The sequence below is a fragment of the Plasmopara halstedii genome (assembly GCF_900000015.1).
Source record: "Plasmopara halstedii genome assembly, contig: Scaffold_3120, whole genome shotgun sequence".
Classification (NCBI taxonomy): domain Eukaryota; phylum Oomycota; class Peronosporomycetes; order Peronosporales; family Peronosporaceae; genus Plasmopara; species Plasmopara halstedii.
The window spans coordinates 2,090,252-2,106,182 of NW_020190023.1; the positions used below are offsets into that span (position 1 = coordinate 2,090,252).

The 15,931-nt window shown below is 48.1% G+C and overlaps 1 protein-coding gene across 1 annotated transcript; it reads left to right on the forward strand.

The window, feature by feature from the left end:
* Nucleotides 1-3,774: 3,774 nt before the first annotated feature.
* On the forward strand, nt 3,775-15,917 carry PHALS_07980 (Kinase A-anchor protein Neurobeachin and related BEACH and WD40 repeat proteins; the record flags this gene model as incomplete). Its single annotated transcript, XM_024721537.1, has 11 exons — nt 3,775-3,916; nt 3,979-4,032; nt 4,100-4,266; nt 4,319-4,426; nt 4,482-4,604; nt 4,667-5,340; nt 5,403-5,437; nt 5,633-5,696; nt 5,793-5,968; nt 6,040-15,315; nt 15,385-15,917. The coding sequence occupies 11 exons, from the start codon at nt 3,775-3,777 to the stop codon at nt 15,915-15,917; spliced, it is 11,352 nt and encodes a 3,783-aa protein (XP_024586626.1).
* Between the last annotated feature and the right edge of the window lie 14 nt (nt 15,918-15,931).

Here is a 15,931-nt window from a genome sequence, read left to right on the forward strand (position 1 = left end):
GATAGTGCAGACGAAAAAGGAAGAGGCAAAACAGAAAGCTTATGATCGGGGGCCTGGTTTTATTAAAGTCTGAAAACTTCCTACACATGCAGCCTCTGTTATCTTCAGCACGAAGCTTTGTCTACGGTTTATCGGACCGTATAAGGTGAGGCCAAGCGGGGCCTCGCGTATACGCTGAACCTTTCAAAACGGATGCACACCCACCAGGTGTTTTACGTGGGCTTGCTCAAGCTGTACCGGGATCCGGCGCAAGTGAACGGGGAAGCGCTGGCGCCGGAGTGGAACTCACGGGCCCTCGGCCACCTAGAAGCTGAACCAGCAACTGATAATGGCGTAAGCTCTCCAGCGTCGCTCCGACAGAGCGCGGTAGTCCTCAAGGTGAGGCAGCCGGCGCACGACGTGCTTCATTTCCTATAAGAGCGTCTGCAAAGCGATATGCTACTTCAGCATGACGCTCAGCGGAGCTCCGATCACGAGTCACCGGACGGCAGTCAACCTGGTCGGCACCACCCGCCATCGACTTCTCTCGATGAGTACGGTGACGTCCACTATCGCGTGGAACGTCTTGTGAGACGACGTCATCACCAGGGTCAAACCCAATATCTGGTGAAGTGGCTGGGATATCGCGACTCCGAAACTCGTGGGAGTTTGAGACGCCACTTCAGCAAGATTGCCCAGACGTCGTGAACGCTTTTGATCAGAAAGATTAGGACGCTCGCGCTTCCCGGCAATAGCCAGGAAAGTAGAAGGGCCATGAGCTGAGCTCAAGCAGTGGCCTTGAGCTTTTGCGGTCGCAGACACAGAGCTCGCGGAAGCGTTAGGGGTTGACCCATACGTCGTAGGGCGACAATTCAAAGGAAGTCGACAGCGTGCCTTGGGGTTGGCAGACTCAAATGGGAGGTACTCACGTCTACTTCCTTGTGGCTCAACTGTAAGTTATACAGTGAGGAAAATTTTCGATGCGGTTGCACCCATCGCTCAAAGAGCGCTTCGTCATCTGTAGCGCTTTCGCCAGTGGCGAGGACTACAGGTATTGTCCGCTTTGCGGGTACACGAGAGCCACCTCGTTGAGCACTCAGACGAGTGCGATAAGCTTACAACGGAAAGTCTTGTGGAACCAAGAAACGAGCTCGAAGAGATTTCCGTTCGGCAAGCTCATCTTTCGTAATGGCCGGGGGCCCTATGATGTGGAGGCGTAACGGTCGAGCTATCGCGTCCTTCGCTTCCACAGCGGAATCCGCCGGGCCGAAGCCAGATTCCACACGAGGGTCAATGACCGGCCGTGGATGGGCGCGCATCAGAGCCGCCTTACGGGCAGCTTCCAGCTGCCGCCTCTGTGCCCCGTCGAGGTCATTGGTGATTACACCACGCCTCTCAGGTAACGAGAAAACAGGAAACAGATATGGGGTCTGCGAGGCGCGAGCATGGCTCGTATCCCGCCGCTGGTGCAGCTCGCTTTCCTCGTCATCCCATGTGGAAAAGGAGTGTCAGACTGTAGTCGACCACCTCCACATCCTCGACGAGGTGACCCGTCACTGATAGCGTGCGCGGAGCGCGACGCTCGTGCTAATCGAGCCTAGGATGTACATCCCTCGGTGCCGCAGACGCACTGTCTGACATTGCACCGCGTGCGGGAGACGAAGTTGGGCTCTACCCGAGTTCGGTGTCAGAACCAGCGAGACTTGGTGACTTCAGTGTCGTTGACACAGGGCTCATTGAGCACGGAAGTCGTTCTGTTCCAACGAACCAAGTTGTAGTGTCTAGCGGACACGCAAGCCTCGGTGAGGCAATAATAGATTGGAACTGTAAACGTTCTCAATCTTAATGGGGGAGAATGTAACGGGGTTACACGTACCCTGGTAAGAGAGGTGTGTGTCACACGATATGGGCATGGTGTGACCGCATCCAAATAAGAATACAGTACGTGGCTGGGTAGCCTGTAGTTATGCATGTATTTAGATATGACTATACATATTTAGTAAAATCTATACATTTAAAATTAGGCGGCTTTGCCGCAGATAATATAAATAAAAATCAGTGTTTGATTCGAACGCACGAGTTTATTAGCCTGGGGTTAAAAGAACGTAAGCTCGGTCACCTAATTACGCTTCCTCTAAGCGCAAAGCTACGGCAATCCCGCTGCAAAAACAGTAGTCACAACAGCCGTCTTACCCGAACTCGGATGGTTGATACCGCACAGCATGATCGTGTCAGCTATAGGCAAGTTCTGATAAGCAGAATTGCGCGACGGTTAAGACATCTATACCGGAATCAAGAACGCTGTCTTCAGGTGGCAAGCGATAATGAGGCTTTGTATTTGTTATCACCGATTAATGTGACCTATCCCACAAGTGCACATGACCAAAATTTTACTGAGTAGGAGCCCAACAACGTGTTGGTGTTATTACTCCACCGTTTGTTCTGACGACAGCTATCCATTGAGCACTTTTAATTTTAAAGATGTTCTCTGCAGAATAACGAAGTGTCCATTCTGTCACGCGGCCAATTAGCTTGCTGATTGGGAGCAAGACGCGCTATTACTTCGCCTATAACAAGGCTAAATTTATATCTTTTTGAGCTTCAATAACCCACTGAAAAAGTCATTTTACAGACGGCTGGACGCTCAGTAAGAAAATCCTGGTTATACTCTAGAAATGTTAGGTTTAAATGCCCCTTGAGGTGTCTCACGAGCGCATTTCGCTAGCTGATGAGCGCCTTCAGGCAAGCGATAGTCGCTTCTAGGCCCAACCGCCAATTGAGCTATCCACTCAGGTCCAGCTGGAGACAAAATCTTGTTTAGCCTGTGTGATTACCCCGAGGACACATAGGAAAAACATCCTATTTCGTTCTCACTGAAGATTTGGTATTCTCATCGAGAATACAATTTTAAGGGTTACCAGATACAAAAGGGATGGCGTGGGCTACCAGATACAAAAGGGATGGCGTGGGCTACCAGATACAAATGGGATGGCGTGCCTATCAGAAACAAGCTTTGAATCTACGAGTCCGTATTCACCAATGCACGCAGAATTGACTCGTACGCACCACCCAGACCCAAAAACGAGACCTTCTCGAGTGAAATGTATCTTTAGAATGACGTACTTACAGCTGGGTCTAGTTCATATTGGTACTCACTACACCTTTTTCACTGCTATCATGAAAATCCTATCTTATGCATTGCATGAGGCTAGCGAATCCAGCCCTCTTCCATGGAATCGATCAACCATTATTCAAACCGATTACAATGCAAGATACTGCATTATCTAAGGCTCGCAAAAGCAACATTTTATCTTGGGCGTATACCCCATTTGACTTCGTACCCCGTTACATAGGGAGTTAACGAGTTTTGAGTTTACCATATCAAATACATTTTATAATCTTGTGCTGTGTATACATACAAACCCACCTCACAATAATTCCTGTATTCATTAACCATAATTCGCTGTCTCGATGTTATCGTCGAAGCTCGCTCGCTCATAAGTTTTCATGTACAGAACCTTGAGCAACAACTTAATTGGTTATGACTCTTGCGGGTATATAGACCATTAAGAGAGTATTCAGCACCAGTAAGTTGTTATTTTGCGCGAGCTTCTAAGCAAGCTTTGTTTCCGGATTGTTTATCTAGCGTGCTATTCTTCTGAGCGCTTGTAATGCCAAATGTAGACGATTTTCTCCACAATTGCAAAATATTACGGCGAATACATCGTGTCCGAAGCCACTTTTGGGCTTGAATCTGTTATATCTATAGATATATTTTCAAGTGAAACGAGCATCATGCTGCGTAAGCTATTTAGCAGTGGAAGGGCTCCCGATAGCACCACCTCGTCTGCTTGTTTAAGTTCGGCAAGCACAAAAAGTAAGGACCATGGTGATCTTAAGTTTGTTGACATGGTGACACGTCTCGAGCTGTTTGAAGGTGATACTGGACACTTATTAGTTTTGTTTGAGATACATATAACTTTTGTTAATTTGCCGCAGCTGCTCTGAAAGACACAATTAACAAGCTATCGCGTCACTGCCAAGCCATCTGTGGTGAGATTTTTCAAAAATTTTAAGACACGAGTAAAGGGCCACGTTTGACTTTGCGTTCTCTTTCAAGAAATGGTAAATTCTAGCCGTGAACTCGGATCGTGTCTGCAGTATCTTTATGATAGACAGGAGGTACCAGTAGCAGATGCGCATACGCTTTTAGAAGATATCTCAGCGTTCAGGACAAATGCAATTGCACCACTTCAAACTCTATTAGATGGACTTGCACAGATCAAGGTTAGCCTGTTTATCAAACGTACACTCACAAAGATTAATCGACACTATTTAGCTTAAGTGTGAGTACCGCAACAGCGCAAAGAGTATAATGGATCGATACGAACAAAAGGTGGTAGATATGGAATCAAAGACTCATCACGTTTCTTCCCGTCTTCGACGTGTAGGTTCAAATGAGGTATAGGATGTCGGCAATGCTTATAACTTTTGTTTTGCAGAACCGAGCTAAGCATCAAGTCGCTTTTGCACGTTTTCAAGTGCTTGATAGCGAATTAATTACAGATGCAGAAGTAATCCTTGATAATAATCTCCAAGAAATCGCTAGTCCGGCTATTGAAACGGTAAGTATCTGCTGTTGCTTATGACTTTACTTCGAAATTGACACTGTTGTTGACATGAAAAGTTATTCATTCAGCACCAGGCTCTTGCAGCTCATTGGATGCAAGCTGGAGTCATAAATCTTCAGAATCATTTGAAAGAATGTCGAACCCTTGCGACGGAGAAAAAGTTAGAGCAACAGCAAAAGCAGGCGCAGGTGGACGCACATGACATGCAAACGAACGATGCTGAGGCAGACGATAGATTAAGCGACAATGACATGGGTAGGATCAACAATGGAGCGATTACAAGCTTGGAAAATCATATACAAAATGACAAGCCATCTTCACCACGTTGTCCAACACCGACAATAATGCAGTTTAATAGGCCTGATTGTACCGTGCCCGACAACAATCTTGACCAGGAGCAAAGCATATTTCCGCGCAGAAATCTCGTATCCGGTACACGGACGTGGAAATTACAACGTCAAATGAAAGATTCTATGGCGTCTGGACTGGATCTTGTCGACTGTATCCAACTGCCCGAAGGATGCCAACTCGACGAGTGGATCGCCGTGCACGTGATTGACTTTTTCAATGAGATCAGTTTGCTTTTTGGCACGATCTCAGAGTTTTGCACACACAGCTCGTGTCCGGTAATGTCTGCAGGGCCATGCTATACATATTTGTGGGCAGACGGTCTGCAGCAAGTGGCGCCAATTTCGTTACCGGCTGCGGATTATGTAGAGCGGTTGCTTGGGTGGGTGGAGAAGCAGCTTGACGATCCTAAATTATTTCCTGACGCCTGCTCCACTGCTGCAGGCAGCAATGCAATCAGAGAGCGCAATCCCAACTTTGTGCGAGTCGCGTGTAATATTCTAAAGCGCCTGTTTCGCGTGTACGCGCACATGTACCACAATCACTTGCAAAACTACGTGGCACTGCACGCTGAGTCGCATCTGAACCTTTGTTTCAAGCGCTTTATTTTGTTTGTACGACACTTCGAGCTCATCGAACAAAAAGAACTTAATGCACTTCGCAAGCTCATCCAGACACTGCTAATCAAGCCCGTCGTCATGACGAATGTCTAGCACAGCACATCAAAGCTAATACAATGTACCCATCTAATCTTTTAGGAGTTGCAAAATTTGCAGCGGGTTTCTCATTTATCTTGTAATTTGTATAAAATTTTGACCCGACGGGTCTGCGGAGGACATGGAACAGTCATTCCCAACCAGTGCGGTGGACGTGGCAGGACAAGAATCAGCAACCGGCTCAATTTCCAAGACACTACCGCGTCCCGAAGCTTCGTTTAACTTTCGATCCTGGCGCAGATATGGAGCTCTCAGAGACGGAGGATGTCGTCTCTGTCTTCTTACAGGAGCTGCGTACGTCTTCTTTGTAGACTAATAATTTTGCCAACTTGATGTATGCTCTAACCATCATTCTCATTCCGCAGTGGGCGGAAAGGAATATAGCGAAGCGGACGCCACACGTTTGCATATCAGACGTCCGTCTCGGCTTAAGATGCTCTTTACTAAAATTATCGGCATTCTGGACGAGAGTGAGCAGATTCGCGCGCTCGAAGCACTTATTAGCCTCGTGCGTAGCAGTTGTGGCAACGTGGAGGCATGTTCCACAGCCGGCCTTCAACGCGAAATATTGGGTTTTCTTAGCGAGCGTGGTCTTTTTGCAGGTCCTAGTCTGCCTTTAACAGTGCTGAAAAAGCTACTTCGGGTGTTCTTGTATCTGGCTTTCCACTCAGTTAACATTGACGACATCCAAGCGATGTTTGCGGTTTTTCGTAGTATGCGCATGGTGCACGAGGAGCCTGATGATCAGGCTGTGAGCTGTTACTTGTCAACCCTCGAGCTGATTGCACGTGACTCATTCGGGCCCGCGTCATTCTTCGATCTAAATGGCGAATTGTCAGGTCTATTGATGCCAGTGCTACCAGCTTTTCCAAATAATGGTTATACTTTCTGTGCATGGATAAAATTTGAGCTGTTACCAGAAGAAGTCGCACCTTTGTTCACATTTGGCGGTAAAACTGGAGTGGGTATCATGTGCTCGTTTCTGCGCTCATCGCTAATGATTACAAGTTTTGACAAGCGCAAGAATGACGGACATGTGGAAGTACCGGATCTCGTGACGCCAGGTAGGTGGCACTTTTTGTGTATTACGCACACTCACCGTCAATTTCGTGGATCCAAGCTGGATGTTTATTTGAATTCGGAATTGCGTCAAAGTGTACGATTAGCATACCCCAACACAGCACTCATGGCTCCTGTTGTAAAGGCATACCTGGCAATGCGCGAAAGTAATGGAACCAACGCTTTACGTATTTTACTTGGTCCAACGGCACTCTTTGGACAGGCACTTCCAGCCAGTATCATAAATAATATTCGTAGCGTGGACGAGTACGATGCGCTTGTATTCCAGTTTAACTCATATATTTCGTCGTCGGCCACATCATCGAGTGGTGGGGTTAATGGCACACCAGGTTCGTCCGGAGGATCGAACGCTTCCGGAATCTCCACTGACGGACTACTGCTCGCCTATGACGCCCGACACTGCGACCGCCTAAAAGGTTTGTGCTACGATTCGAGCGGTAACAATTACCACGCAGCTGCTGCTAGTGCCGGCGTAAGGTTGAGGCATGCAGGAACATTCAAACAAGCAGTGGCACAATTGGGCGGTCCACTCATCTGTCTACCTTTATTAGTTACCTCGACTACCGCAGCCGTAACAACAGTGACTGCTCCAGCTACAGAATTAGTTGTAAATGGTGACGATACATCAGATACCTCGTCTACTGTACTAAACACTTTAGTGGCAACAAACGGAGCATTGACGACCCAATTTGACGAGGATTCGGACTTTCTTCGACAAATGAGCGATCTGATTGCGCGTCCGATGGGCGTGCGCAGTATTCCAAAAGTTGTGTTGCTGATTGCGGAAATCATGCGTCATTCCCTGGTCAATAAGTTTATTTTTCGACGCAGCCAAGGTGTACGTCTAATGGCCCTGCTGATACGCTCGCTGCCCCCGCATTACTTGACAAATGATTTATTAATCGCTATTGAGCGACTTCGTAGTGCTGTGATCACTGACCGAATTTTGGCAGACGAGATCTACAAATTTCTGCTATTCAACTTCCGCATATGGGTAAATGCACCGGTCGGAATTCAAGAAACGATGTTTGACAAACTAGAAATTATGTCGCGCAAGGACAGTAAAAACTTGTCTCCAGCGTCAACACGGCACTTTTTGCGCTGTCTGTCGTGGATTTACTGGCGAGTCTCCTCATCAACAACACTTCGAAGAGCGCGAGAATTCAAGCCTGAAGAAATAAATCTTCTTCGGAGGCGCGTGTTGTCAATGATCAGAATTGTATTATGTGAATCTCTACCAGCGAAAACTGCAGGATCCGTCATGGCTTTCTCGGGAAAGGGCAAGGAAGTGAAGTCTCAGTTGTCGTACGAAAGCACGAGGACCCTCATATTCTGCATGATTGGAAAGCCGAGCAACCCTATGATTCCAGGAATGAATATTGACGGAACGCCAATCCAAGAGATTACATCAACAAATTCAGCATCTGATTCGGCGACTGTTTCTTCTTCATCAAAAACTAAAAGTCTGCCTGAGAGTGATCTGGATGGTAGTGGCTCAATCGTCGAAAATGTACCCGAGGCAGATTTGCCAGACCTGGTGCAGTTGCTAATTGAGCTGTCTGTTCAGTCCACGGCTCCTTCTGGGATGCTTGAACTATTTGGTAGACTAGGTGGCCTCCGAATATGGTTGCCGCTGTTAGGGTTTTCAAATGATGTCATTCGTGTGGTGACACTGCGCTTGCTACGTACGTACCTCTATTTACGATGTGAATGCAGTGAAGATCCGGAAATGGTGAATAGCCCAGATAAAATCCAGCTTTCCGTTGGCGACGCATATTTGATTATGCACTCGCTGAAGCCTGAGGAATTACCTGTCTCCATGGGAGTCTACTCTGAAATTTTGCTTATGATGCTAGGAGTTCAAGTAACCGAAAAAGACATCCAGACACTTGATGGGAAAACTGCTGCGTACGACGCTCTTATCGACGAGAATGTTCTCACTACTGCGATGATTTGGCACGACAACATGATGCCTGCTTTCCTAGGCCTCGTACGGGCCAGCTCTGTAACTATCCGCATGATTGCGATCCGCCACCTCAAGATTATTTTTGCTTCCTCCACTGCAGCCAGCTCTATTAATCGCCACGTCCTTATCTTTGGAAGTATATCCAGCATGGGGGGCACTGCTACCGAATCGTCAACAACAGAGCAGGTGCCTATCATCGAGGCCATTTTGAGTCTTCGTGGTGATCCACAGCGCCATTATGAGAACATTGCATCCCCACCAACTTCGCTTTTTGGTATCAAGCTAAATGGTTGCCCTGGAGTACCTATGAGTCGTCTGCGAGACATGGTGCTTAACACACAAGAACCCGATGAAGTTCGCGTAAATGCGCTGTATTCTATAATAGTGCAAGACGATGTTGACTTTGTTCGCGGATTATTGGCACTGCACGGAGATGGTGACCGTAAAAAACAGGGTGTGAGTGCAAGCTGCTTCAACGACATGTCAAGTCGCATGAAATTAGCATTAGTAGAGCTGATGTCCGTATACCAGCCAAGTGGGTGTGTGGATTTCATCACTTTAATGTCTTACGATGTGATCTCATCTATGATCTGTCTGGAAGTGAAGCAGAATGAAATGGCGTGGTTTTTGCTGCAGGATCCGTTTACTACTCTTTCTCGCTTCATCTCCTCTACCGAAGAACTTGAGGTGGTCGTGGTTTCTTTACTTAAAACTACATTAGACAAGATGAATGAAATGCTCTCCGCGGAGATGAATTTGCGTTTTAATGAAGGCACGCCTTCGCGCGAGTCGATTTTATGGCGTAATGCTGAAAGTTTGGCATCGCTTGCAGCTGCTGTAGTGCTTCACTATGACCCCGATACGCTTGGAAAAGTTGATCCAGGTAATTTAAAAAATAGTTCAGGCTGGGATACCGAGAGTGTGACTCAGGTATCAGTGTTTTGGAAATGTGAGCGTGCGATCTGGCACGAGGCCGAATTGGTGGATTCAATTTTAGGTATTTGGCAGCACTTTGCATCTCATTTTCACTCAGATTCGGATGCTAGCTTTGCGCGACGATCCAGCAATTCTCACCGTCGTAATAGCAATGCTACTCGTCCAATAGAAAATGGAATGAACAGCCCACCTTCGCTGGCTTCTGCTGCTCGCTCAAATGCGGGCTCGACAATGCTTGGATTCGGCTTCAATCGGTTACCCATCGGTGTGACGCAAGGCCTGGGTAGTGCTGCTTCACCGCCAGCCACGCTGCCTGGAAAACATAATATATCTGCACGGCCACATCCTGGTGGACCGATGCGACAGATTCTTCAGCTGCTCTTGCGATGCTTGTACCTTGTCCTTATCTCTGACGATCACGAGACTGCCACTCGCGGTGAAAGTATTGACAACGACGAGCTTTCTTCCGTTAAACTTCGACTTCCTGCTAACTCGGTTTTTTTTCAGCGAATTAACAAACTCGAGTACTTTATAAACGCAATGGGTCTGGGGCACGAAATTGCGCAATTTAATTCGTGCTTCGCGCCTTCTCGCTCTGGTTCAAATGGAATGACCACAACGTCTGGTTTGGTTACAGCAAGTGAAAGCGTTAAGGCTGCTCCTGGAGACGAAACTACGCTGTTGCTCTGGCTTATTCCAGAGCTGTCGTCGCTGATCGACCGTGTTCGACGGAAGTCTTGGTCTGAATCGGCAGTTAAGCTGGCCAGTATTCTGGCATCGCTAGTGTCCGTTCCGTTACGTTCTTCCGACCAACTAGCCGAGCTTCTTGACCGTAACGAGTTTATAACCAATAATCAAGAAGTACGCCGACGCGACAGCTTTTACCATGAACAAATGGCTCATGCGCGCGATATTCGAGCTTTGCGTCGCGTTGGTATGTTTGACGAGGAAGCGAATGAAAAGAAACGCGCCAAGCTTGAGCTGGCAAGAATCAGCAAGTTCACTCGCTCGCCGGCTTCGTTAAGTTGCTCATCAAACGAAGGAGAGGAGCATGTATGGCTTGAACGTGTAAAGGCAAAGGACATTGATGACTGGATGAAGCTTCGAGTGCTGGCTAAGTGGGGCGTTCGCCATGTATGGGGAGCTAAAGATGATGCGGTTGTGGACGCTGTGGGTGATGGAACTATTATCGGTTTATGGGGTGACAATGAGTTCTGGCGTGTTGACATTTATACATCAAGTAACTGGATCCGGTGTCGTCTGCTCCCTGATACAGATGATACGATCTCTTATCGATTTGGCTCGAATCTTGCCTCCTCCATTTTATCCAACGAGATATCAACCAATATTGTTGACGAATTGGCAATGCCGTCAGTGGACTCTATTGTGGTGGATGATGCAGCTCTTTCTGCATCAGGTGAATTAACAGAACAACTGTTTGAAGAGGAAGAAGATGATGATGAAGCCCACACAGTCAGCAGCGGCGGCGACGGAGAGGATCCTGAAGTAGCTGAATCCGAAGAAAATGACTATATTGGATTAGCTCGACGTATTAGTGACGTGGGTTATTTAGATGATGACGGTACACCAACTTCAACAAATCAGAATGGCAAAAGCGACGATGCTACATCTCGTTTGATGCTGCATGATCGAATCCACAGCAGCGAAATCGCGGGCGACGTTGTAGATGCGACGTTACGCTTGAATGCCATGGGTGAAAACGTGGAGCTTTTGTCAACTGCACCATTAGCCCCTTTGCCACCCGAGGGTACTGACAATGCCGATTCGAACTCATTATTTAGAGATCGTCGTGCTGTTTCTGTTGATGTGGCAAGTACAGTCAAGTCGGCGAAGGGGCGTATCGGCACAATGTCTACGAGGTTTTCTACTGGGATAAAGCGTTTGGCGAGTGCACGTCCGACAACTCTGCTGTCAACAGCTGGTTCTGAAACTTCTGGATCCCACAGAAGTATTTCGAGCGTTTCAGAAGAAAGTGGCGATATGCAGGATCCACAGGACTCAGGCTCACCCGATAAAGCAGGGGAGGAAAGGCCAGCCCCAACGAGGAATGAGCAGTCAAAGCCAAATAGTCCCAAAGAAAAAAGTTCGTCGGGCCCGGCGTCACGGATGATGAAAAAATTTCCAACCAAGCATGACCATTGGAAATCGCTGGGAGCGCCATTTCGCACCAAGGCGTATTTGGTGCTTCCTTCTGGTGTTTTGGTGCGTGGTGACCTTCGTATTGGTGTCGCGACTATTGTCTTTGAAGGTGAACGTGTCGTGACACTGCGTGGAATCGCGGACTCATTTAAGTCTAATGAAGATGGAGGCGTTGCTGCTCGACAACGCAGCGCTCAGCGTCTTCACGAGGCTTATGTGTCACAGGTGAAGCGCCGGGTCTGGGGAGTCCGCGTAATTCGTATAATTCATAGACGGCGATTCCTCATGGAGGGTCAGAACGGCCTTGAAATTTACTTTGTGGATGGTAGCTCGTGTTTTTTCGGGCTTGAGAATAACGGAGAGGCCGATCTAGTGTATGCTACTCTTAAAGAACGCAAGCCGCCATGCCTTGCAAAATGGGGTAAGCGATTGTTATCAGCAGAGAGAATGCTGTCGAAGAGCAAGTGGACTGAAATGTGGGTGCGCCGTGAGATAAGCAATTTTGAATACCTGATGGCACTAAATGTCTCGGCGGGGCGCTCGTATAATGATCCTTCCCAGTATCCCGTCTTTCCATGGGTATTAAAAGATTACGATTCATCAGAGATTCGCCTCGATGATGAACAAAGCTATCGTGACTTGCGTCGTCCAATTGGTGCCCAAACGCCTGAGGCTATTCAGCAAGCTCGTGCAGTTTACGAAGGTTGGGATCCCAAAACACCTATTCCGGCGTTCCATCATGCAAAAACGTACTCGCACATGCAGTCAGTACTGTATTTCTTAATTCGACTTGCGCCTTTTACGAACGCAATTCTTGGAAGCGAGGAGCAGCTTATTCACCACATGGCGGCCAATGAACCGACATTTAATTCGGTGGCTGACGCCTTCCGAATGTGCACAAGTGATGACCGAAATATGTTCGAGCTAACGCCGGAATTTTTCTACTTGCCTGAATTGTTTTCAAGTGCTCGAAATAAAACTTTAGCTCGACACTTTGCACCGGGACAAGATGTTAGTATGACGGCGAGCTTAAAGCGTGATGTGGCACTTCCTCCATGGGCCGCATCACCGTACGACTTTGTGCGACTCCATCGCCTGGCACTAGAGAGCGATTATGTATCCAGCAACCTCCACCACTGGATTGATCTGATATTCGGGTACAAGCAAAATGGAGCCATGGCCGTGGATGCATTAAATACATACCATATCGCCTCTTATCCAGAGCGCCTGGATCTCAGCACATCGAGCGACGGTGTGCGGGCAAAACTTGTGCAGCGAGGAACAGTTCCAATTCAACTCTTTCGTAAGCCGCATCCAGTGCGCATGACACAGGACGAGTCATTAGAGGCTCGCTTTCCAGCATCACATAGTATGGCCATGCTTTCTTCGCGTCGACAAGTGCGTCGTTATGATCTTCCATCTAAGCATACCGCTGCTGTCAGGAGTGTGCATTTTTCGAATGCCTTAAACCATGCGGTTGCACTCACTGCACTTACCGGATCAACACCTGGACTCGGTAGTGGCACAGGTATGGGTGCCCACAGCACTGGAAGTAACGATCATGGGGTTGTTGTGTATACGACAGATAGCGACGGTGTCGTCTTAGCGAAGCGCTACATGAATGCTGTTCCCGACACTGTGCGTTCTTGCCCATTTTCGATGGTTGATGTAGATCAATGGTGGAAGCTTCCGCCCGGATGCCTTGTTAGCGAAGGTGTCGTTTTCTATGAACAAATGATCAGTTGTGGCTACTGGGATGGTAGTTGGCGTATTCACTGGGCAGCTGATGGTGAACTGCTGCAGCGGATCGCCTTTCATAAAAAGCCGATTTTGTGTATGGCGCGGAGCGAAGACGATTTTACAGGAGACATGGCGCTGGCATTTGGAAGTGAGGATTGCACTGTGTCTGTTTGGGCTTTGTCTAAGCTTTCGGCATCTCGCTCGCGACGTCTCTTTTTAAAAAAAGAGCTGCCAGTAGGTGGTTTACCATGGGTTCTGCTTGTTGGTCACACGAGTCCTGTGGTCGCTGTGGCCCTAAATGTGGATTTAGACGTCGTAGTCAGTGCCTCAAAGGACAACATGCTATTGCTACACTCGCTCCGCGGCTCGACGCCTCTGCACGCACTGGCGCTCACACCTGGACCGATGGAAACATCAGCTGTTTCTCACATGGTCATTTCGGCCCAAGGGGATACTCTTGTTCACTCCATCACAACCCACAAGACTCAGAGAAGTGGGCGTTACTCTCGAGCAAACTCAATTTTTTCCGATGACAAGGCTCAGTTGACGGTTGGAGAAACTGGCAGCGGCAATTGCAGCATGGTAGCGGGAGGTCTTTCCAGTAGCGGTTACGTGGCAACAATGGATCAACACGAAAAACGGAACGATGGCTCTGAGCAGCAGTCTGAGCTGTATATCGTCTCAATTAATGGTCACGTAGTATCTCACGATAAGCTGTTTACAAAAGAGGAGGGAGAGTCGACTGAGGAGAACGATGACAAGCCGAAAGTGCCGCAGTTACTGCTCGAGCGTGGCGTACTCTTTACGCGATCGGGAGAGTATCTGATTACGGCCTGCGCCGGCGCTGACGCAGCTATCGAAGTACGTGATGCAGGTATGCCTGGCTCTGTGGTTCGACGTATTGAATGTAAGAGAACAAATGCTGAGCTAACGAGTTTAAGCATGGGCCAAGACGAGCGAAGCATTTTATGTGGATACGCTGATGGCGCAATTGTAGCCTATGCCCTTCACTTTGGAATAGCAGATGGTTGCAAGAGTCTAGTTGGTTTGGATAAGCAGGCACGCGAGCGCGAGCGCGCTGCTCTCGCACAGGCTACAAAGCGCGATTTGCTACGTAGCAAAAGGCGAGAGGATCTGATACCGGCATTTTTCCGCAGCAATGGTAGCGCTGAGGGCACCTCTCTGTGGTCGCGCCTAGGCAAATTGGGCATGCCGGAAGCGCCTTACATTACGCACATGCAGGAGCGCTTCGCCCTACTGAAGCAAAGCTGTGTTACTGGAGAAGACAAGTTTGAGAAAATGCTTTTTGCCCTTTGGACGGCCATCTATTCGCACGAGCCCTTAAGTAAGGATAAATTGCTGGAGGAAGCTCTGCAATTTGAAAGAGTCGGAGAATCATGGAGTCGATTAGGATTTCAGCGGCCGGATCCGACGACCGACTTTCGTGCTGGTGGCATGCTAAGTCTCGACTGTTTGGTGTACTTCGCCTCGCATTATACCGATCAGGTCGTGCGCATGGTGAAGAGTCAGGTGCCTGGATCGCATGATCACACGTACCCGTGGGGTCCTGCTGGGATCAATGTGACATGTATGGTGGCTCGCCTTTTCTGGAAGTTTGACGGCGAGCTGGTCCGCGAGCAACAATCAAACTGGCCATTGTTTTATGATAACGAGGCATTTCATCTGCTATTTTCGGAGGTGTTTGTGCTTTTCGATTTCCTGTGGAATGAGATGAATGCCAACTATGGCAACTTTTCTGGTACGTCATTTGTCAAAATTAGAATCTAGCTTCTACTACAAATCTGACAATTAACCTTTGTCTACGCAGTGGTAATGCAAGCAACTAGCGATCGGATCATGGAGGTATTGGAAGGGGCTCAAGGCGACATTAACGTGATCCTAACGGAGTTACGGTCGCAAAGTGTACCTACTGAAAGCAAGCAGCGACAAGAATTGTTGCGCTCAACGGCGGAATCTCTGACTCCAATCAACGTAAAAATACCTGGAGATGTGAATGTGGTCAATGAGGGTCTTACTGCCCCAGATGGCACGAGCTTTCCGCCTTCCACGCCTCCAAGTAAGTCGCCACGGTCTACGTGGTCATTTACTAGTCGTTTAGGTCTCGGCTCGCTGAGCTCGCAACATGTCGGGTCAACTTCACCTACAGGAACGACGATAACTCCTGATGCAGCTACCATTCAATCTTCGAAGAAAGTGTCAATCCCCGCAGCAGAATCAGCAAAATCATTGGTCCCGGACGCTAATGACTCGTTTGCAAGCAATAAAACTAGTGGATACGAAGAGAAGCCGCTTTCATCATCTCCTGTACAAAGCGACGACCCCTTTGCGTGTCTGATGTAAATCATGTAAGTTTA